At 43.3% G+C, this 23309-nt stretch overlaps 1 protein-coding gene across 3 annotated transcripts in view; it reads right to left on the bottom strand.

Annotated features, from left to right (window-relative positions):
• Pcca (propionyl-CoA carboxylase subunit alpha) overlaps positions 1–23309 on the bottom strand; it is an 842751-nt gene that overhangs the window by 181907 nt on the left and 637535 nt on the right. For 2 of the 3 annotated variants that reach the window (XM_051160990.1, XM_051160991.1), the window contains 2 exons: positions 10545–10623; positions 2888–2990 (listed from right to left, as the gene is read on the bottom strand). In XM_051160990.1, coding sequence (XP_051016947.1) covers positions 2888–2990; positions 10545–10623 — 182 coding nt within the window. Of the gene's footprint in view, positions 1–2887; positions 2994–10544; positions 10624–23309 lie in introns of all 3 variants that reach the window. The other variant, XM_051160992.1, reaches the window with a different exon arrangement.

The raw sequence follows: 23309 nt of genomic DNA, 5'->3' as shown, positions 1-23309 counted from the left end.
TCTAAACACAGAACTTGAGGGACCAGGAGAAAGAGTAAAATGGAGTTGACTTTTATGAACTACGCTTGTTACACACATTGTCCTCTGAGCCAAAGTCCTGCTGGCAAAGCATCACCACGGCTGTGCTTGTTTGCTGTTGATGGCCTTTCGTAGATGGAGAGGCTGGACAGGGTCACCTGACACTCCAGCCATTTGTATATAATTCTGCCCTAATTACACATGGCTCTTGGTCCTGAGAGGGCTCAGCGTATACAAGGTGGGAAAGGCAAAAAAAAGGGGGCCCCATGTGTCATCCATGCAGACCTTCCAACGTGGTTGCCTCAGGGTTACCCCCACTCCTGCCCTAGCCTCTCACACGCTCTGTAAGGGAGCCTACTAAACCCACTGGTTCCCAGGGGCACTCTGGCATGTCACTGGGCCTTTATGAGGGGAGGGTGGACAGGTGCTGCTTAAACCCTACCAGACAGAAAATTATAATATAATAAGCTCATGAAAACTGGAAAGTGAATAGTTTTTAAAGACATGGGGGAAACATCTGGGTTACCCATTTAAGCTAGTAGGGGACAGATCTACTTATGTTTAAAAACATAACCCAGACGGTCGGTCAAAGGTAATTAAACTAAAAGACTAATGTAGATGTGTAACTGCCTAAGTAACATTTTCTGAATATTAATGAAAGACAAAGGCTTGGCTGCTGGAACAGTGGAGAACTGAGGCCTCAGCTCTGCCCCTGAGGGCATGTCGGGAGCAGGCATGTAGGTGGGCCCCTCGCAGTGGGAGCAGTGTGTCCCACCTCTGCACTCCGAGATGGTGTCTCAGTCAGCACAAGATCTAAACACACACAATTGTAAAAGGGCTCAGCAGTGACACCTGGTTTAAGACCAATGCGCAAAATTCACCTCATGTGTTACATGAGCAACAATGAATAAATGGTTGATCAAACCTTTGAAGAGGCTCGCATGTCACAACATCAAAATGATCAGATGTCCAGGGGAAAAGACGAAGGATGCATAAAACCTTTAGACTTAAAACCACAGAACACTTCTGCAGGGGACTAAGGAAGACTTACATAAACTATGAGGTATTTTAGGTTCATAGACTGACTAGAAATGTCAATCTAGAACCAATACAACCTAAATCCCGACAGTCCAAATCCCAAAAGTTGGGGTGTAAGTATGTGTGTTCTGGAGGAATCAGACTAATGGGTAAAATCTAGAATTTACATTGAGATTTAAGAAATTCAAAAAGCCTAAGCCTGAGCTACCTGAAGGAAAAATTAACTTAGAACATTAACAGTACCATATTCTGAGATTTCTCCCCACGCCCTACCCCCCACCCGCCCCGTGTGTGTGTGAGAGAGAGAGAGTGTGTGTGTGTGTGTGTGTGTGTGTGTGTTACATGTGTGCATGTGTACATGTACATGTGTTTGCAGGTAAGCACACAAGCATGTGTGAAGAGTTCCCACCTCTGGTATCTGAGAGGTGGAAGGTTAACACGAGTTGTCTTCTTCTATTTATTTTGAGATATTTTAAGATAAAGGCTCTGGCTGAGCCTACAGCTCAGCCACTCTGTCTGGCTGGCCACTGGGCCCGAGGGCTCCTTCTGCCTCCCCAGCACTGGGGTTACAGACACACACCACCATGCTTGCTCTTTTATGTGGAGTCTGGGGAACTGAATTCAGGCTTGCATACCAAGTATTTCCCCAACTGAGCCATCTCTCAGCCCCCAGATATCTTATAAAACAAATGTAATTAAGACAATGAGCTAATATCACTTAATTACAACAAATGGTTGTCACAGTATATGGTATCACTTATTAGAGAAAATTAGACAGCCAAATGGGAAAGCACCTACTCTCATCCTGGTACCAAACAAAACATCCATCCAAGCACCATCCTAGACCAACACATCATACCTAAAACAACAGACCCCAGTGCTCTGGAGGCAACGGGACTGTCTATGTAAAGCTAGCCTGGGCCACATAGAAAAGCCCTGTTAAGTGTGAGCAGGACTGTAGTGGAATGTTTTTGGTATCTTTAAAGACTCAGTTATGCTATGTGAATATGGTTTTGTTTTAATCCCAGGTGTGGGATACTGGGATGATTTTGATCGTCCACAGCAGCAAACTATCTGCCTCCTGCGGCCTCTGAGAGGGGCTGTTTGCCAGCCGCAGACAGTTTAATTGTGAGGACTCTGGAGGCTGGGCAGCAGGAGGGGTGGAGCAGGTGGTGGTGGAGGGGGTCTCCAAGAAGTAAGAATGTTGCTGCTCCCTGCTGCTGCTGGCTGCTGTTGATGCAGGGTGAGAAATCGGAGATGTCCTGAGATGAAGGTTGGACTTGCCCCAAGGAGCCCAACGACCCTAACCAGCAGGAAGGAGCTAACGGGAACTCCACACCCTCTCCCCACTAACCTTCTTTCTCCCCCACCTAGTATTGGGTGCTGGAAGGTATTAGGAGGGATGGGGGTGGATAAAGGACATAGAGAAGTAAGAACCCGAAATAACATAGTTAAAAGGTAGTGCCAACCCAGGACATCTGGGTTACGGACTCTGACGCTCAAAGACAGTGATAGACACAGGGAAAACAGAAAAGAGACGAGACGAAAGGGAAGGGTCCTTTTCTTATATGTTAGTATTATTATTATCATAGCGTAAATACAATATATAATATATAAATATTATATTAATAAGTAGTGTGTATATATGTGTGTATTATATATGTATATATATATATATATATTTTAAATGCCTCCAAGGACCCAGTCTGGGAAGAGGTCACCCACCTTAGACTGCTGTGTTTTGGGGTTGGGTTTCTATTTCATTTCCAGCCTAACCCAAACCATTCCAGCATCTTAACACAGCCATAGTCTTGACTTGAACAGTACCAACCTGGATTTCTATATGACGAGGGTTATCGATAAATTTTTCTATGAGCAGTCTATCGTCACCAAAGCTAGAAGCAGCTTCCTGGGATGAAAATCTGAACCCATCCCTGTAGAGCAAAAGGACCAATTAGACCAGCAAATGAAAGGTAGTCTTCCACAGAGAAAACAGTATTGGCTTCAGCTTAATGCAGAACAAACCGGGAACAGACCCACCGGACGTACAGAGAGCGAACTGACCTGAGCAGCAACTTCCACTTACAGGTCCATCACCTTGGGCCAGTTATCTAATGCCCTGGTCACAGATTTTCCGTGGAAACAAGAGAACGCTCTTTGTTTCACAAACCAGCTGTTGAGCACACTAGCGACGCTAGAGACACAGACCTGTTGTTGCTTTTCCCGAGGGCCCGGGCTTAATGCTCACCACCCACAGGGCAGCTTACAACTCCAGTTCCAAGGCACCTGACACCCTCTTCTGGCGCCCACAGGCACTGCCTGAATGTGGTGCACAGACATGAACCAGGCAAAATATCCATACGCATAAAGTAAAAACACATGAAGTCTTGCTAATACGCTAGCGAACTAGTATTGAAAAGCACACATATATTTATTTGGCTTAGATGTTACAAGAGACTAACAGAGGTGGAAAGGGGCTGGTAATTCCACAGTGGTGGGAACTACAGGGACGGCAACTGTGCAGGAAGATGCTTCCTAGGACCAGCATGCACTTCAGACACAGGCCTGGGAGGCAGCTGATCCCCACACACCACATTATTAGTGTTGCACCTTCTTTAATATGGCTTAAAATACTTACAGGACAAGTTCTGAGGGGGAAAAGTATAGATGTAAGTATTGCTCTCTATTTTATTCCCAGACTAAGCTAAACCATTATTATACCATTTTTACTAGATAGATATAAAGTGGTGTCACTTGGCCAGTTTACTAACTCCCAAACTTAACTCAAGCTCAGCTGGGTGTGGTGGTGCACACCTTTAATCCCAGCACACGAGAGGCAGGGGCAGACGGATCTCTGTGAGTTCATGGTAAGCTTGGCCTACATAGTGAGTTCTGGGCAGAACAACATAGTTACACACTAATCTCAAAAAATAAAAGTAAAATAAATTAATTACCTTAATTAAACTGAAACTTAGGATTCAGTGAGATGGCTCATCCAGTTAGGGCTCCTGCCATCAAGGTCACTGACCTGAGCTTGGCCCCTCACATCCACAGGGCAGATTCCCACAAGCTGACCTCACACATGCACCATGACATATGCACATCTTATGCACACACACACATGTGCACACCCTTACGCACACACAGAAAACAAGTAAATAAAAGTTGAAATGTAAATAATTTCAAAGGAAAAAAAATACCTCAAACTTACCTAAAAGTAACTGAAAAATTTTTGTCCATTCACTGATATATTTGGAATATAAAATGTAATTACCTTTTCTTTTAACCAACTCTGCCTTCGTATTACATATTTGTATTGAGCAAAAAACATTAAAATGGGTCTCTTCTAATCCTTTTTGTGTACAAACAGTGCATCTGGCAATGTTAAGCATAGTTATCTGTGTTGAAGACCAGGTTCGACACCACGGGGTAAGCAGAGGCGGGACAACTGGGGGCCACTGCTGCTTGTAGCTGGTGCCTGATCTCCCAGCAGACTCTCTCTGAGGGTCGGAAGCTTGATTGTCTAGGCTGGAACTGCCTTTAACTGATGCGGCTGTTAATGATAGAACCAGCAACTGGAAAGAAGGGAAAGAGGAGAAAAGAGACCATGCACCACACACACACACACACACACACACACACACACACACACACGCGCAAACATACTAGATGGATGAAGCAAGACAAACTCCAATGAACAAGTTCCAACAGATTTCAACAACTTCACACATACACAGACAGACAGACAGACGTATACACATGGGTGGATGGAGCAAAGCTTCAATGAGCAAGCTCCAACCATTTCTCATATATACATATACACATCTGGTGAATGGAGCAAAACTCCAACAATTTAATTTTTTCCCCACAGCTTATATATCCCAGAAAAAAATCTTAAAGTGGTAGAAAAATCACAGTGTGGTAAGATTCCATTTTCCTTTAAGTGAAGGATTACAATGAGCATACATAAGAAAAACATGTTCCCCAATACCCTCACATGATCAAATGTATTAGGTAGGTATTAGGAGTGAGAAACCAATGTAAAAAACAAATTATTCCCAAGAACCCACATACATTTGTAACTAAGCAACTTGTTATTAACAAAGTGTAAGCAAGCAAGGTAACTTTTTCAGCCAGTTTCTCTTTCCTGCAGCCTTGCAATTTGCGTCTACAAAGAAAAAAAATCAATTATCTTAAAAAATAATCTTACAAAAATCTTAAAAGAATCACAAATCTAAACTTTTATAGTAAAAAAAAATCAGTCATTTCTACTTTAAATCTTCAAGGTACACATCTACTCATTAACAATTTTTATTAAATCAGGAAGCCAAGGGGAAAAAGTGGGTCCACGAAATTAACCAGCATCCCAGCCAGCTTCCGTGAGAAAGTCACATCAGCCAGCGCTAATTGGGGTGTTGTTCTTGTTGCTCCATAACCTGAAAAAGTCCCCAGCTTGACTATTAAGATGTGCCTCTCTGACCTTGAAATTGCTCAAGATTTTCTACATCAGAGCCACTGACACAAACATCCTAACTTAACTTTCTAAAACTATTTAAATCAGGTCAAGAATTCTGTAAAATCATGAATTCATCTAAACAATATTAATTTATGAGAGTTCATCTTCATATTGATCTGCAGGGAAACTGGCCAAACGAGTGGGCTGCCACCCAGGGAGCAATCACACCAGGCTGTAGGCAGTGAGAGTCTCCCCATGCCCAGACACACCAGGGCAGACACATGAGGAATGCAGCAATGACAAACACAGTGACAGCAAGAAGCCATCCAGGAGATGAAGGCCCTGGCGCTGTGCCTCTTTCTCCGAGGTCCACCCACCATACTTGAGTAAAGCAGTGGGCGGCCTCCAGGAAGCCCAGCTACCCACTGCAGCTCCTCCTGCATGGTGCCCTTCACACCTGGCACGTACAGTAGTAAAGGGAACTGGAAGACATATTTCAAAACTTGACGGGGGAACTCTATCTCTGTTCCCTCAGGAAAAAAAAGGGTCTTAGGTTTTCCTAGTCTTCCATTGTATCTCTGACTTAGGGGATGATGTTCAGACTTGGCTAGACTGCAAACTTCAAAGAACCTAGAAGCACGCAAACCACTGTGTTCAGTACCATAAGCCAAAGTTTTATTAACTGGGATAGATATTATAATTCATAAAGAGAATAACATAGCGCCTTACAGTTTGCCTCTACCCCAATAACTAAAATCTTTCATTTTATTTTTTTAAGCCAAGAACATCAAAAGTGAAACATCAAAGTCATCAAAATAAAGCAGAAAGTTTGAAAACACCACAGGTATATTTTGGGGCTAAGGGGAAGTTGTGTTAAGAACATCCTCTGGGGCAGGTGGATCGCTGTGAGCTCGAGGCCACAAAGTGAGTCCAGGTCAGCCAAGGCTAACACAGAGAGACCCTGTCGCAAACAAACAAACAAAAGAGCATCCTCCGGGCTGTGGCCCGGGGCAGAGCAAAACGCTTGGCACCTGCAGACTTCTAGGTTCTACACTCAGCAGCAAAGCCAAACCAAACACACACTGCTTGCTATGTTCATTTATACCTGAATTCAAGCAAGGCACCTGATACGTGGTTTTGAACTTCTGACATCTAGAATAAAATAGAAGCTATCTAATGTATGATATCGTTAGTGAAGATGTAGGCAAGGTTTCATTTGGCCATATAGTCCACTTAAGTTTGTACATGGAAAACAAGGTCTGTTGTGAAACATCTGAGCTCCACATTTAACAATTTTCATGATTCTTACCTCAATTTGTTACACAATAACATCAGGATGCCACATCAACAGATACAGTGACATCTGAACGGTAAATTCTAAATTCAAATTCATAGATCAAAGGCATGAAAAGCCAGTGCTAAGACACTGCGCAGTAATACTACAGCCCACAAAAGAATATGTTCCTCGGCCAAAGTCACTTGCAGAAATGTCTGATGGGAAATCTGAGATCCTAAGTGTAATTCTTTTTTTAAATTAAGTTGCCTAGAATGGTGGCATAAGTCTTTAATTCCAGCATTCTAGAGGCAGAGGCAGGGGCAGGGGCAGCCTGGTCTCCATAGCATGTTCTAGGCCAGCCAGGGCTACCCAGCGAGACCCTGTCTTTAAAACAGTGCGGGACTCCCAGGGAAATGGCTACAGAAGTATCATACAAAGGGAAAGACAATGAGACAAAGATCAGGTTCTGAAATAACAGCTCTCTCAGCAGTGGCTCAGTTGTCAGCAGCATTATTTTTTTTTTAATCTTTTTTTATTTTAATTTTACTAATTTATTCAGATTACTCAATTATCATCCCGTCATTTGTATCCTCCCATTCCTCCCTCCCTCCCGCTTTCACCCTCCCCTAGGTCTGGGACCGAGGGGGACCTCCTCCCCCACCATATGGTCATAGGCTATCAAGTCTCATCTTGGTAGCCTGCTTATTCTTTCTCTGAGTGCCACCCGGCCTCCCCAACGAAGGGGAGGTCATCAAATATGGGGCAGCCCACACTCTCCACATAACTGTGGAGAATGTCCTGTGCATTGGGTAGATCAGAGTAGGGGTTCGATGTTTACTGCTTGTGTTGTCCTTGGTTAGTGCAGTAGTTTGAGCAGACCCCCCTGGGCCCTGATCCACCCATCATGATGTTCTTCTTGTAGGTTTCTAGGACCCTCTGGACCCTTCTATTTTCCCATCTCCTATATTTCTCTTACCTAGAGTCTCAGTAGGATGTCCTCACATCTACCCCAACCTCCTGGTAAGTGAAGACTTTTGTGGGACATGCCTTTTGGGATAGTGCCCAATTATAAGTGAGTATATACCATGTGAGTCTTTCTGCTTCTGGGTTAAATTATGATCATTTCTAGTCCCATCCATTTGTCCACAAATTTCAGGATTTCCTTGTTTTTAATAACTGAGTAGTATTCCATAGTGTAAATACACTTTGCCGCCTTGCTTAAGCCTTTGTAGGTGAGGCAGCACAGGAACTTGTCAAAACAAAATTGCAAGTTCTATAAAATGCATGGTGCACACACTGCAGCCCCAACGCTCAGAAAGCCACAGCAGGAGAATCATTTGAGCCCAAGAGTCTAGTGTCTCCTGAGCAAGACTTTTTCTTATTTAAAAAAAATATATATATATACAGAGAGAGAGAGAGAGAGAGAGTGATTGGACTGGGAATGTCGGTCAGGGTTAGTGTGTGTCCCTACTGCGGGAAGTACACTGAGTGTGATCCCTACTGCTGAAAACAAGAAATGCACAATAAACTTGTAAAGAACTAGGACCGCGTACATGAAAGACAGACATCGGAATACCCCTCAAAATGCTTACACTATAACACGCGTGGTTCACTGTTAAATAATAGATCCAAGAGCTGGAGGCAGCACAGAAGCTGAGAGCGCTTACTGCTCTTTCAGAAGACGTGGGCTTGGCCCCCAGCTCTCCCATAGGCAGCACACAAGCATCGGTAGCTCCAGGGATCTGACGCACTTTAGCCTCTGCACGCTCCCGCACGCACGTGGTACCGCACAAACTCACACGGACTCGCACGCATGCACACAGGTTTTGAAAATGAACACTAGGCAGCAGCGGCTCCAAGGAATCTGATCTCTCGCGACCCAGCGACACCCACGTCATCACAATGGAGGAAGAAGACACGCGTGATGTTTAGTGATGGGCATTCCACAGATACGACCTTTGCTTTAGCTTGTTACACTGCAGGAAACCCTACATTCAAGGCCGGCGGCCATGAAATAGTGATGTGCCTGCTCCATCCTCCATACTCACTCCCTTGAATTTACCGTCAATGAGTCTCTCTCTGGAGCCATAAGCCAAAATAAACTTTTTCTTTGATAAGCCATTTTTGGCCAAGGCGTTTTGTCACAGCCACAGGAAGTTACTAACATGAAGGTGGTTTCATAGACCATCGCCGAAGCGTCCACACTGCCCTCCTGTAGGGTCTTACAGAGACCACATCTCCAGGGGTTTCACCTCCTCGCTTACGTTAGAACCTAACCACTGAGGCTTGGCGTCTGCTAAGCAGAATTGCTCTCTGAGTAGAGAGCACAGGAGGGCACCGCTAACCATACAGTAACACATACAGCTCGGCCCCCCATCTCCATAAGTGACAAAAGTCCTCCTGTAGCCAAGTATATAATTCCTTTTTATCCTCCCTCCCTCCCTCCCTCCCTCTCTCTTTCTCCCTCCCTCCCTACCGTCCCCCGCCCCTCTCCCTTATTTCTAAACAGGGCCTCTCGTGGAACTGGAGCTTACTAATTTGGCTAGACTGGCAGGCCCGAAAGCACCAGGGAGTCTTCTGCCTCAGTCACTCCAGCTGTAGGATTACCAACCTGAACTACTATTGTGCCTGTTTTGTTGCTACCGTTTTGGTTTTCTGAGTTTCTGTTCTATTTTATTTTTAAGCATCGGTGCTGGGGATCTCAACTCAGACCCTCAGGCGTTGGTGACAAGCACAGCAGTGATGGAGCCGTCTCTCCAGCCTCTCCTTTGTTTTAGATTTGGCTGCGTTGGGCAGCCTCTTTTTCTAACTGCTATTCATATCACCGTACATTAGATTTCTGAAAAATTATTTACCTCAATAAGAATGATAAGAAGAAAGTTGCCCAAGAAAGACAATACCCTGGTGAAAAAGTCTGGGGGCAAAGGCCAAAGGTTCCGAGGCTAAGTTTAGGAGAAGCTCAGTCCCTGCCTGACAGTGCTGGTTACAACAAGGGAGTTCTCCATCAGCCCCACCTGCCCCACTGTGATCTGGGAGCCGCTGGGGCTTGTGGGTCTCCAGGAGCTCCTTAGCAAAGGACTTATCAAACTGTGCCCAAAGTACAATGTCCACTTCCTCGGACAGCAAATTCTCTGGGTGGAGATGCTCCGGCTGCTGGGGGGCGGTGGGGGGGGGGGGCGGGGTGTGCATGAAGAGAGTCAACCAAGGGCATGGTGGGAAAAATGAAAGCTTTATTAAATAACATAAGTATTCTAAACTTATAACAGAATGTATTATATTCAAAAAATACAGGAATTTCTAACTCAAAAGGAAAATGGTATCCTACATACTAAAAATTATCAAATTACATATAAGGATTAAATAAGACTGGTTCAGTTCCTTAGATGGCAATGTAAATTATATGGCCAGATGTGTATAATTTTTACATAGAAAACAGAACAACTGTAATATCTTAAACACACACACACACACACACACACACACACACACACACACACTAACAACAAAACCTTTCACCAACGCAAAATAAAAATTTGTTTTAAAAAGCCTTTCTGTGGTAGGGAAAACATCCTCAAAATACACAGAAGACAGATTTCTGCATCAATTTCTGTATCAACTCTCTCCCATCCAAGAAGTCAAGATTCTACGGTCAGTGTAATTACTCCACTATTCATTGGATATCTGTTTACCTGTCAGTTTAATAAAAGTCTGGTAACTGCAATGTTCATCAAAAGTGCATTTCAGGCAGCCTCTCACCTGGTTTCTCCGTCATCCCAAGCGATGCGCATGCCCTTCCCACCGCCACCTGCGGAGGCCTTGATCATCACAGGGTAGCCTAACAGCGGGGAAGAACGAGACAGATGCTCAGACTTTGATCGTGTGGGCGCATGAACATGACAGCTGACCACATATTCTGCAACGCAGGACAATCATTTATTTAAAAGTTCCTTTCTTCAGAGTTAGGCATACCACCAGTGTGATGGCCATACATAGCTAACGGATGAGCATTTAAAGAATAGAACGTTGTGTCAGTAAATACACCTCCCAAGTAACAAAACAAAAGCTTAAAGGATTACTTGACAGATGATTCTAAAATAAAAATTAGAAATAAAATATGAACCAGCCAATGATTAAAGTAGCAGATTACATAGCATGCACACACGTGCACACACATTTGTGATCTGAAAACTACCACCGACATGCATTAAATTTATTTCTCTTTCATTTACAGGTTCCTTGGGTATTTTCATATGAAAGGTCACATTGAATGCCTGCAGCTTTTATCAGCAAAACTGGCAGGATATATTAACAGAGAAAAAAATCAAGCATGGCTCTTTCCCAACGAGCCAGATATCACTGCTAGCAACTGAGAAGCCACGACATTTCTCTATACAGTCCACAGGTTGTCCCCCAAAGAAAGGCCATTGTCAGTGACAGTTTTATGAGAAGAGATAAGGTTATTCTACAACCCTTGCATTATGTGTGCAAGAAAAATAAGTCTCAGCCAGGCATAGTGGCATACGCCTTTAATCCCAGAACTCAGGAGGCAGATACAGGATCTACGTGGGTTCAAGTTCAGCCAGGTCTACATAGTGAGTCAAGGAAAACCAGAGCTACATAGTCAGATCCTGTCTCAAAAAAAAAAAAAAAAAAAAAAAAAAAAAAAAAAAAAAAATATATATATATATATATATATATATATATATATATATATATATATGTATGTGTAAATGTATATATGCACTTCCCTCCCTGTGACCCTGTAACAGCATTCAAGCCAAGCTGTAGGAACGTTACATGGAAAAGGAAGAAAGCAATCAAATATCACAGACCTTTGACCCTGACACATAAAATACCACCATTGGTTTATTTGAGACAGCAATTGCTTCCTCAATATTTCATAACTAAGTCTATTAAATATATTTTTGCTATGCTTTTATGGGCAGCATTTTGAAAACAGAACAAGCACAGTGAGAAGAAAAATAAATGTGTTGTTCCTACTTTGAGGCCTTATAATCCAAGAAGAGAAAAGCAAAGGACCCAAATTATTCCATCCTTGGAATTCAAAAAAGAAACAATGTGGCAGAGAGGGTCAGTTCAGTGACATGACAAAACACAATCAGCCTTTGAACATTTCAGGTATGAGCTGTGGAGACAGAACATAGGTGAGGGGACAAATGAGTGAAGCCCACTCAGTGGACGCGAGTAGCCAGTGGAGAAGATTTTGCGTGTTTGCATGCCAGACCCCGCCTAGGGTCGTGCACAGTGTCTGTTCTCACAGGCGGCAAACGTCAAGGCCAGCATCCGTCTCATCCAGTGCTGCAGCCACCATGAGTGTCCATGAAGAAATCATACTGAAATCAGTAAAATGTGCGCTCGTGTGTGTGTGTGTGTCTAATCTGGAGAAGTGAAGAAGTATGATATAAAACTCAAAACTTGCGTGTCTGCAAAAACCCTATCCACAGCAACTTGCAGCCTTTGTATAGACAAATGATCCATCACCCTCGCACCCCCATCAAAGACCAGATTATCAGTTCCATCCATGCTTATTCATCCTTGCAACAGAAAAGCAAGAGGGCGGGGGGGGGGGGGCAGGTAATTCTCCTTCGTTCTCCAGGAAATCTGCATTCTTCTCAGCCATATACTAGGAACCCTCAACTATGCGGTCATTTGTGATCTTTATCCAAAAGATCTCTCTTGTTAGACCTATGAACACCTGCGACCTAGAAAGGCAAGAGTCCCTGTTAAAAAACGTAAAAAGCTGAATATGAAAAGGCTGACAAAGAAGCAGCTTCCCTTGTGAAGGGCCTGGATTCCGCTCCCAGCAGGCACATCAGAACACTCACAGCATCTGTAACTCCAGTGCCGGGGAGTGCAGAGCCCTCTCCTCGCCTTCGAGAGCTCTTCACACACTCACAAATGCACATGCATACATTTTTTAAAAAATGAATTCATTCTGAAAAGAAAATGATGGAAGTTGGTGATGCTGACTCGGGGCTACACTCTGAAGTAGTGCAAAGGTCTTGCACTCGGTCTGTGCTGTTAGACCCGCCATTACAGCCCAGGTGGCACCATCCCATGAGAAGACAAAAGCCTCCCACACAGATGATAACACCATGGAACAGCCTAGCTGCCCTCCCACCACCGTGTCCAGCCACTCTAGGTGAAGTCATGCAATGCCTAAAACTGGACGGGGAAAGAAAAATAAGGACTTGGTAAAAGTCACGATTACTGGAAAAGTTAGGAATTAGCAACAAGAATGATGGTCCTTGACAACTCTTAGTTACCTAGTCAACATATGCAGTTTCCATGAACAACCTCTTCACTAAAGCCCTGACTCCTGGGTTGGCTTTTCTCTGTGATGCATTTGTTTAATTGTATATTCTTCAGTTGACATGTGTTTAAAACAGAACCACCTTCCTTATCTCAACAAATACAAAGTATTTGAGGCTTTATACAAGGAGGCAATCTCCTTTCTAATACTAAGAGATCATTTGTAATGTTATATGTTTTAAAAATAAACAGAGGCATACATGCTACACACACACACACACACACACACTGACACTCTTCTGCATTTGTTTGTTTTCTGAGTCAGGATCAGACTATGAAACCAAGCTGGTTTAGAACTCCCTGAACAGCCCGGGCCACCTCAGCCTACGCATCACCCTGCTCTAGGATCATACGAATGTCACCATGTCCAGTGAAAAGCCAGGTTAGGTTCAGGCCTTGGTGCTGCTCCAGTTTCCAGGTGAGGACCTGTGCAGCCCTCTTGCTGAATACACCCAGGACTGAGCATATGTTCTATAGCCACACGGAGCCTCCCCAACACTCCAACTGCAGCAGGGTCTCTTCTCATTTCCCTTCTGTGCAATCATGGGCAAATGAATACTTCCAAAAAGAAGTCTATAGAGTGTCTACTCACGAGCCATGTGCACTCAGGTACCGTGCACTCTTGTGTCGCGATAACAGGGAATGATGTCCCTCAGAGTGGCCAGCTTTAATCTTTCCTTGAAATGGCTTCTCTAAATGAATTAAAATTTCAAGTGAATTTAAATGCTAGGAGTTGAGCCTGGGCAAACTCAGCGAAGTTGGATGGGCCCTAACAGAAGGCGGTGTGGAACTCTGTACAGAGAAGGAAGTCAGCTGACAGTACTTTGAGATTACTTCACTGCTCTGTGGTGAATGCCACAGCAGCTGGAACCCTGGCTGATTGTAAGGTCTTTGTAGGAGGCCAAGTGGCAGACGGCTGGGGTTTGGAGACGGCCTGTCACAAAAGAGAAGGGCAAAGACTTCGGTTTGTTCTACAGCTGGAGTCGCCTCATGTTGGATGCCAGAGATAAGGAAGGCTCTGGAAGTTTGGAGGCTTTCTCACTTAGTTATGAGTGCTAACAACAGAAAGGACCATCTTTCTTCTTAACTGATAATATGATGTTTACCTGCATGAGATGTGATAAACAGCCAGACTCTCCAGCGAAGGCCAACCAGTGCTGGTGCTGGCGATGGGGGAAGTAACAACCAGGTAAATTAAAAGCAAATAAGATACCTAAATGATAAGTTACTTATGAATCCTTTTAACGTTACATTGATTTTTTTTTTTTTTTTTTTTTAGATTTCATTTCTTGAACAACATTTTCATGGAAATAACAACTACTGGAGAAGGGAAAGTAAAAAGAAGACGAAAACAAACTATTCCTTGGGAAATGTCCGGTTCCAAATTTAGTGATGATCAGCAAGTAATCTCACCAAGTGAAATAAGACTGATGGGCAGGAAAGTTATCTTTTTAAAACAGTTAGGAAAAATCTACAAAGGCCTTTGTTTCCTAAATAAAAGTTCAAAGAGAAAAGAAAAGAAAAGATACTGCAGGGAGCCGGGCTCTCTGGATGGACAGAAGGGAGCCTGATAATGAACAATGGGCTTAGAAGGGAAAACAAAAGCCGTAAGAAAACCGATCAAACAGGAAGGAGATCCCCTGGTGAAAGTCTTGTGTTAGAACTACAGAAAAATCAGTGTTATACACTGCATTTGGCAAACTGGTTTTTGTTCGTTTAATGTAAAATAGGTAAGCTGCCCTTTCTTCGGAAAAGAGTTGGTTTACTTTTGTTCGGGGGTGGGGGCTGTCCTCTGTGACATTTTTGAAGACTGCAACTTGGTTGTTGCAATACTTGATCTTGACTGTCAACTTGACAGGGCTTCGGAGCAGCTTAGGAAGGCACCTTCAGGACCGCCTATGAAGGAGAAGACTTGCACTCGGAGTGAGGGCACGTTCCAGTGGGCAGCCTAGAGGTGCAGGAAGACAGCAACACACTGCTCGCTTGAGCCTGTTCCTGCTAATGATGTCCCCTCCAGTGACACCAGGTTTCAGCTTGAGTGCCCAGCCACTCTCCGGGGAGCTCCAGGCCTTCAGGACCAGATCTGGACCGCTGAGGCAGCCATAGCACATTGTGCTCTGCCTCTCCAACATCGACAGCCATTGCGGGACTACATGAATCCCTTTTATGACCATAACTTGAACTTCTGGGTAAAAAGGCTATCTAGAGACTGCCTCTCTGTGAGCCCATAGAGGCCAGAGTCAGGATAAGACAAGGGAGATTTTATCTCAGTAGAACCACAGAGAAAGAGTACTTGAAATCCACGAAGGAAATGATGAGATACCAGGCAAAAAGCAATAAGACATTATATGATGCAGAGAAGAAAAGAAACCCCATGTCAGCTGCACAACTCACCGGCACACAAGTGGGAAACATGCCATTTTGAAAAGTATACTAAGAATTGAGACTTTAGAGAAAGTGGTATGTTCAGCCGGGCGTGGTGGCACACACCTTTGGTCCCAGCACTCAGGAGGCAGAGGCAGGTGGATTTCTGTGAGTTCAAGGCCAGCCTGGTCTACAAATCAAGTTCCACGACAGCCAGGGGTTAAAAGTTTTCCTTTATAAGAGTTGCCATGGTCATGGTGTCTCTTCACAACAATAAAACCCTAAGACACAAGTTTTTGTTTTGTTTTTAAATTTTAATTTATTATAATATATTCAGATTACATCCTGATGTTATCTCCTCACTTGTATTTTCCTGTTCCTACCCTCCTTCCCTCCTTCCCTCCTTCCCTTCCTCTTCAGTCAGCAACACTGAAGAAAAATACAGCAGGGAAACTGATTTTTTTTTTTTTAATAAAAACACAAGAAACGTTGGAAATGAAAATTTAAATGAATGTTTTTTTTAAGAGGGCAGTGAACACTATTACCAATAAACTAAACTAAGCAGAAGGAAAATACTAGGGGTAGAAGGTAAGACTGACAAACTGCTAAATTCAAACATCAATAAGTAAAACAAAAATAAATGAGTATATCATCATGGTCCAAGAACTCTGAGCTATGATCAGGAGAACAAACTAAACATTCACAGGATAAAGGGATGGGCTAAGACAAACACTAAAGGCATGAAATGACAGGAAAAATAGACATTCAGCTGGCCACAGTAGAAGATGACTCTTAACTCAGCACTAGAGAGGCAAAAGTAGGCCGAACTTTGGGAGTTCAAGGCCACCCTGGTCTACATGGTGAGTGACAGGCCAACCAGAGCTACACAGTGTGACTCTGCTGACATTTAAATGCAATTCCCACTTAGTGCTCCCAATGGACACACCAGAGAAGAACCTTTCTACAACATATCACACACAAGACAGCAAAAGATACAACAAGGAAACAATATTTAAAAACTTTGAGGGGCAAGTGTCAGCTCACCTTTAAAAGCAAGAACAAAAAATAGCGTTGGCTCTTTCGGCACTAACCCTCAGTGCCCAGAAAGGATGGGGCTATAAACATTAGGGCCTGAAAGTAAATACTGCCGGCCAAGGTTGCTATTATCCAGCCATGCTATCTTTAAAGCCCAACAGAGAGTTAGGACATTTCAAGACAAGCATAGACTGAAGCGGTTCAAGACCACCAAGCCAGTGCTACAGAAGACGCTTAAAATACTCCCCAAAAGGAAAGAAGAAAAAGCTTCAACCACAAGAGAACAGGACAGAATAAGCCTCTTGAGAGTAGGAATCTAAGCAAAGCAGAACCATACAAAATACGTTACCCAACCAGGCAACCAGCAAAGCCCTGTACTAGGAAGAGAACATGGCGACCAAAGAATCCACTCAAACAACAAAATCACAGGAATTGAGACTCCCAATAACACTTTAAATAGAAAAGGCCTCACAGCACCATTAAAAAGACGGCCTGGCCAACTGGATAACTGGTTCCAGCTTTCTGTTGTTTCCAAAAAACACACTTTACAGCTAACGACTCCCCCAAATCACAGAGTCAAAGAATGGAAAGAATTCTATCACTGATGCGCAGAAACCAAAATGTGGTGGTACAGCTATTCTGATACCTGATAAGGTAGACTTCCAACCAAAATTAGTCTGAAATGATAAGGAAGGTCCCTACATACTACTAAAGGGACCTACAACTGGGAACATATATGCACCAAGCGTGCACTCCCAATTTCACAAGCAAGTGCTACTGAACATAAAGCTTGTACTTTGGCAATAGTAGTGGCTGACTCCAATACTCTCATCTCTAGGTCATTAAAATTAAAAATCAATAAAGAAACCTCAGGTTTAAACCACATCACAGGCCCAATGAACCAAACAGAGATAGATAGACGATTCCGTCCAATAGAAACAGAACATGTATTATTCTCAGTAGCCCACGGAATCTTCTCCAAAATAGATCACATTCTCAGCAACAAATCAAGTCTTAGCAAACGCAAATGAATCATCTCTTCCGTCCTATAGGATCAGTGTGCTAAAGCTAGAGACCAGTAATGAGAAAGTCTACACGAACTGCACATACACGTGAACACTGAGCCCTTGAACTGCTGAAGAAATCAGGAAAAAAAAAAAAACATTCAAGTTTCTAGAAGCAAATGAAAACATAACTTAGCAGAACCTTTGGGATCTAACGAAAGTCCTAGAAATCTCTGAGTTTGCGGCTGAGAGTTTACATTAAAATTTTTAGGAAAAAAAAAAAAAAAAACAAAACTCAAATAACCTAATGGCACAATTCAAGGATGGGAAAAGCAAGAATCCAAAGCCAAGAGCGGTAGAAGTCAAGAAATAACTACGGTCAGGGTGGAAATTAATGGAATGGAGACGAACAGATACATAGAACTAATTGAATGGAGTTGGTATTTGAAAAAATAAACAAGATTAACAAATTCATAGCCAAATGAATCAAAGAAAGAGAAGACCCATTAGCTAGAAATTAACATGGTGAGACCCTGCCCACCCCGCTGCCACCCTGCCTGTCTTTCTCTCCCCAACAAGAGCACAGAGAATCATTACACAGTACTTTTTAAAACTTATATTCCAAAAGCCTGGGAAATTTAAAAGAGACAAATTTCAAACATATATGACCTATGCAAGTAACTTTAAAAGATCCATAACAACCCAGGAAATTAAAATGGTGATTTAAAATTTTTTTAATTAACATTTCTCCCAGCAAAGCCCAGGAACAGATGGGTTCCCTGCCAAGCCTACCAAACCCTCAGCAAACTAAACCAAACTAACCAAAACTAGACAAGGAAGCATACTTGCGCGCACCAAAAAAAAAAAAGAGAGAAAGCAAAGTAAACTAAAGAATCGTTTTACAGTGAACACAGAGGCGAATTTTCTCAATAAAATTCTTGCAGAGCAAATTCAAGAGCAGGTTAAGATTATACATCAGGACCAATTTGGTTTCATTGCAAGAATTCACGGTTGGTTCCGTATACACAAATGAGTAATGTCATAGGCCAACTATGCATTAGCTACATTGGCTACTATTCCCTTAAAATAGAACTGTGAGTTTTTCCAAATAGAAAAATCATTTTTAAAAATATCAGAGTAAATAGAGTATATTTTTTGTCTTTCTTCAGTTGGCCTTAATGTACAGAAATAAATAATTATATGTTGATAAGATTTATATTTTTAATAAAAGATATTTTTATTAACATAGTTATAAATATGTACAGTTAGTATATTAAATGCTATTTTAATATTAAATATAATCTTTAGCTTATCTATTTGTTAACAATGAATATTAATAATAACATGCTAAGTATATTTAGTTTAAATAAGAATTAATCAATACTGTATATCTGAAAATATAATAAAAATGTTATAAAGTACAATAAACCAATCTAGAATACTACTAATTTGGCAGAGAGAACTGGGTAGACATCACCAAAAAGTGGCTTAGTTGGCCTGTCTCCCTCTGCCTGGGCAAATAAAAGCTGGTAGATCTAATTTGGCTCAGGGATCAGAAACCGGTGCACTGGGGGGGATGGATTAGAGCGGGCATCCACAGGCTGCAAGTGTCCAAACACAACCCAGTGTGTTTCCACATTGCTGCCTGAATGCTGTGCAGCAGAGTGACAGAAAGAGGAAAAGGAAGAGGGAGGCATGCAAGAGCGAACAAGGAAAACAGAGGAGATGAAAGGTCGAAACAAAAGAGACAGGAGCGAAGGCAAGGCAGAACTTGAGCAGTTACACTAAGGTGCGTGTTGGAAGGCACAGGAAACCTGAGTGCCCAGCTGATGATGGCAAGAAAGAAAAGCAGCCACTGAAGCCCGATTCCCCCTCACAGACCGGCGGCTCTGCAACCACACCACTGCCCTCTCACAGACCGGCCACTTTGCACCCACGCCAGCCTCACAGACCGGCCGCTCTGCACCCACGCCAGCCTCACAGACCGGCCACTTTGCACCCACGCCACCCTCACAGACCAGCCGCTCTGCACCCACGCCACCCTCTCACAGACCAGCCACTTTGCACCCACGCCAGCCTCACAGACCGGCCGCTCTGCACCCACGCCAGCCTGCTTCAGCAGAGGCGTCTTTGGGCGTTTGCTCTGCGTATGCTGTTTGTGCACTAGAGACTGCACCAAGAGCCTTGTGCTTGCTAAAGGAACGTGCCTCAGAGCTTATCCCAGGCGCCAAACCTGACCCTTTCTTAAAACTGTTCATTGGTTCTTTGTGAGTTTCACCTCATGCACCCCAGTCCCACTCACCTCCCCATACCCTGATATCTGCCCACTGCCCTTGCAAATCCCCCCAAAATATTAAAAACACATAAACAAACAGAAAAATAAACAAAGCACTGAAAACATCTTGTCCCTGAAGCTGACTGTGTCACAGTGTGTCCCACAGTACACACCTTTGCCCACACATCTTCAATTGCAAATGTTCCTTGCAATGAGTCATTGGTCTGGTTCAAGGCCTCTGGCTCCTGTGACACCATTAGTACTGGATCCTCACCGGGTCTTCTTCCAGTTGTCCTGTGTCATGGAGAGCCTGCAGCTTTGGATCAGCAGGATCGGCCGCCCTCTTACATGTCCCAACCATTGGCAGATGATACAGATTTTGGGGTGGGCCACCTCAAAGCCCTGGATCTGGGGGGCGGCTGAGACGGTCAGCTCGCCCTTATCCACACCACTGGGCGAGCTCTCCAGCACTGCCCCAGATCGGCCACCCAGACCACACGAGGCTGCGATCGGTACACACACACGATCAATCAATCAAAATGTAATCTTAACTTCTTTTTAAACAAAGAAATACTTCCTTCAGAAAAGCCCACACTATGGTGGGCAAAGGATGGTGCATGAACATAAATTTAGGAGAAGCACAGGGTAAGAACTGCTGTGAGACACACTCCAACTCGATGCTTTTTCCTTTGAGTAATTCTTTATAAGTTGATTTTCATTCTTTTTAATAGTTACTTAAGAGAAGTGACCTTACATCCAGGGCCCTAGTGGGGGTCAGACTGGTATAGAATGAGCCAGGAAACCGCACTCCGGGTTTTGAACTCTTGAGTGATATGAAGCCACACAGAAGTAGATGTCTAAGTCGGCAGTACGTGTAGAGTGTGTTCACATTATTACATGCAAATATTTCATTGTAATAAAATGCTACACAAATAGTGAATTTAGTTTCTGACTTATATGTTCAAATAGTTAGTGAGACACGTATAGCATATGAAATTTACTTTAAACGACAACAAAAATAAGATGGGGGGGCAGGTGGGATGGCTTATTTGTAGGTAACAGCGCTTACCCTCCAAACCTGATGACTTGAGTTCAATATGAGGAGCCCACAGTGTGTGGAAAAGAGCTGCCTCCCAAAAGTTATCTTCTGATGTCTACGTGTGTGTGGGTGCATGTACACACACACTATATGTGTGTGTGTGTGTGTGTATATATATATATATATATATATATATATTTTTTTTTTTTTTTTAAATAAGATGGGTCAGCATATGACAGACAAGTAAGAAAATCTAGCCAAATGCTGACAGTGCAATCCTGCTGTTGAGCACATGCTCATGTACTGCAAGGTTCTTCCAAAAGTTCTCAGTGATTGCAGTGCCACAGTAAGGTGCTGGGGAAAGCTCCAGATGGAGTCTATTCAGGTGCGAGCAGAAGACAGGGTGACCGAGCACCACTGCTGGGCACATTCTGGAAAAGGCGTGATACTTAAGCCAAGACATGAAAGACTCTGATGAGTTACCTAGGCCAGGTTGTAAGCCTCCAGATTCCTCCATCTCTCCCTCCAAAACAGTAAGGGATCCTACGGCCCTGAAAGCTTGGGCAGCCAAGAAAGCCAAAATGACTGAGGTACAGTGTGCTGGGGACTGCGTGAAGCTCGCTGACCACTGCAGCCTTCCACTGGGGTCAAAGACAACTAGAGGTCAACAGCCCAGTGTCACTGAACTCTGAGGTCAAAGAAAAAGAGACAAACAGGAGTGTGACTGAGGGAGGCGAGGCGAGGTAGGCAAGGTGGTCCACAGACAAATTCATGGAACCACCTCTCACCCTGTCAATCACCAGAGGTTGTCTCACTCTTTAATTCCATATATAACAAGTTTAAGAACCTGTGATATTTCACACAACCACAGTCACTTAAATTTTAGTGCTCATCTGCCATCACATTAAAGTAGCCAAACTATCAAGAAAACCATGGTCTTTGAACCAAATAAATTTAACTTTAAATCAATAGAAATTGACACTGAGCAAATGACCAATCTATTTTCTAGGTTTTTTATAAATGGAAATGTAAATAACCAAGCCCAAGCACTGGTATTAGACAGAGCACTTCCAACAATGAATAATATATACATATGAAAATATCCTCTAAAAATTTTAAAGTCTGAATTGTAATTATAAGAAAAACTTTAATAATAAAAAATAAATAGCATTTCCAATGTAGAAGACATATGGAAAAAAAGTTCCAAAATAGAAGCTACAGTTATGTAAAAGAACAAAACACACACACACACACACACACACACACACACACACACACACACGTGTCCAATAATTACATGCCAGCTGTGGCAGCATAGATAGATGCGCCCAGAACAGAAATACAAACTTAAGAGAGGGTGAGTACATAAAACTTTTATTTTTACCACATAGCACATACAAAAAAAGAGGTAAAAGGCAGCACTCTATGAGCACAGGGTGAGCAGCTCAGTGGGAGGGTGCAGGCCTTGCAATGTGAGGCTTACACCTTAATTCCCAGCAACACAGAAGAAAGAAAACAAAAATAATCTATGAGCACAAATCACACGAGAAAAGCCAGAAACCGACAAAACAGGTTTAAATATATGTTTATAATTCTGTTACTCATAAGTGGGAATATACTTCCCCATGGACTCGTTTACTTTAACTCTTAAGTAAACTTAGAATGGCTGTCCAAATCATGATATAGATGTGAAATACCTCAACAATATTAGAAAAAAAAATGGATGCATCACCAAAGGGCTTGCACGTGTGTGCAAACACACTAAAGTAGCACCAAAAGGCTCACATGTGTGTGTGCACACAAATTGATGTATCACCAAAGGGCTCACACACATGTGCGCGCACGCACACGCGCACAGTCTTGAGGACCGTGTAATTGACTCTGGAAGGCAGCCCTTGGAGAGCAGGGCCTCACAGGAGGTTTCTGTGTGATCTAGAAGGGTCCTCTGGAATTCTTACAGCCATATAAAACCTCTTTGCTGTGTTTCATGTCACTTCCTGTTTTATGGCTTCTCTTCCATGTACTCAGGACACTAGCAAGCTTCCGTTTAACAGCCGCAGTCGCAAACACGTACCTCCCAGCTGAGCAAGGGAAGAGGGCGGGCTCGTCCAGGACCCGTCAAGTGTGAAGGAGAGAGACTTGCGTGGAACCAGGCACCCTCAGAAGGAAGGTGAGGCCATGTGATTACAACTAACTGACTGGCTGGGAAGCCACAGGGCATGGACAAAGATGAAGAGGAGCGAAGGCCGAGAAAGCATCCGCGGCACGGCCATGAGAGGAAGTGCTCGGGCGTGGACACCACATGCTCGCAGCAGGCACAGGCATGTAACCCTGGGTGTACTATAAGCCTTGTTTGTTTTCCAAGATCCCTTCAAATATTAAAACAGTGTTATATACTATTACTACAAAATAATATTATCAGAGATGGTTGGAGAGGTGGGAATATCCAAGCTATAAGCAAAAGAAGCCAT

Source organism: Acomys russatus, chromosome 18 (genome assembly GCF_903995435.1).
Source record: "Acomys russatus chromosome 18, mAcoRus1.1, whole genome shotgun sequence".
In the NCBI taxonomy this organism is placed as follows: Eukaryota; Metazoa; Chordata; class Mammalia; order Rodentia; family Muridae; genus Acomys; species Acomys russatus.
The sequence above is the reverse complement of the archived record's forward strand: the minus strand, read 5'-3'. Positions and strand labels throughout refer to the sequence as shown.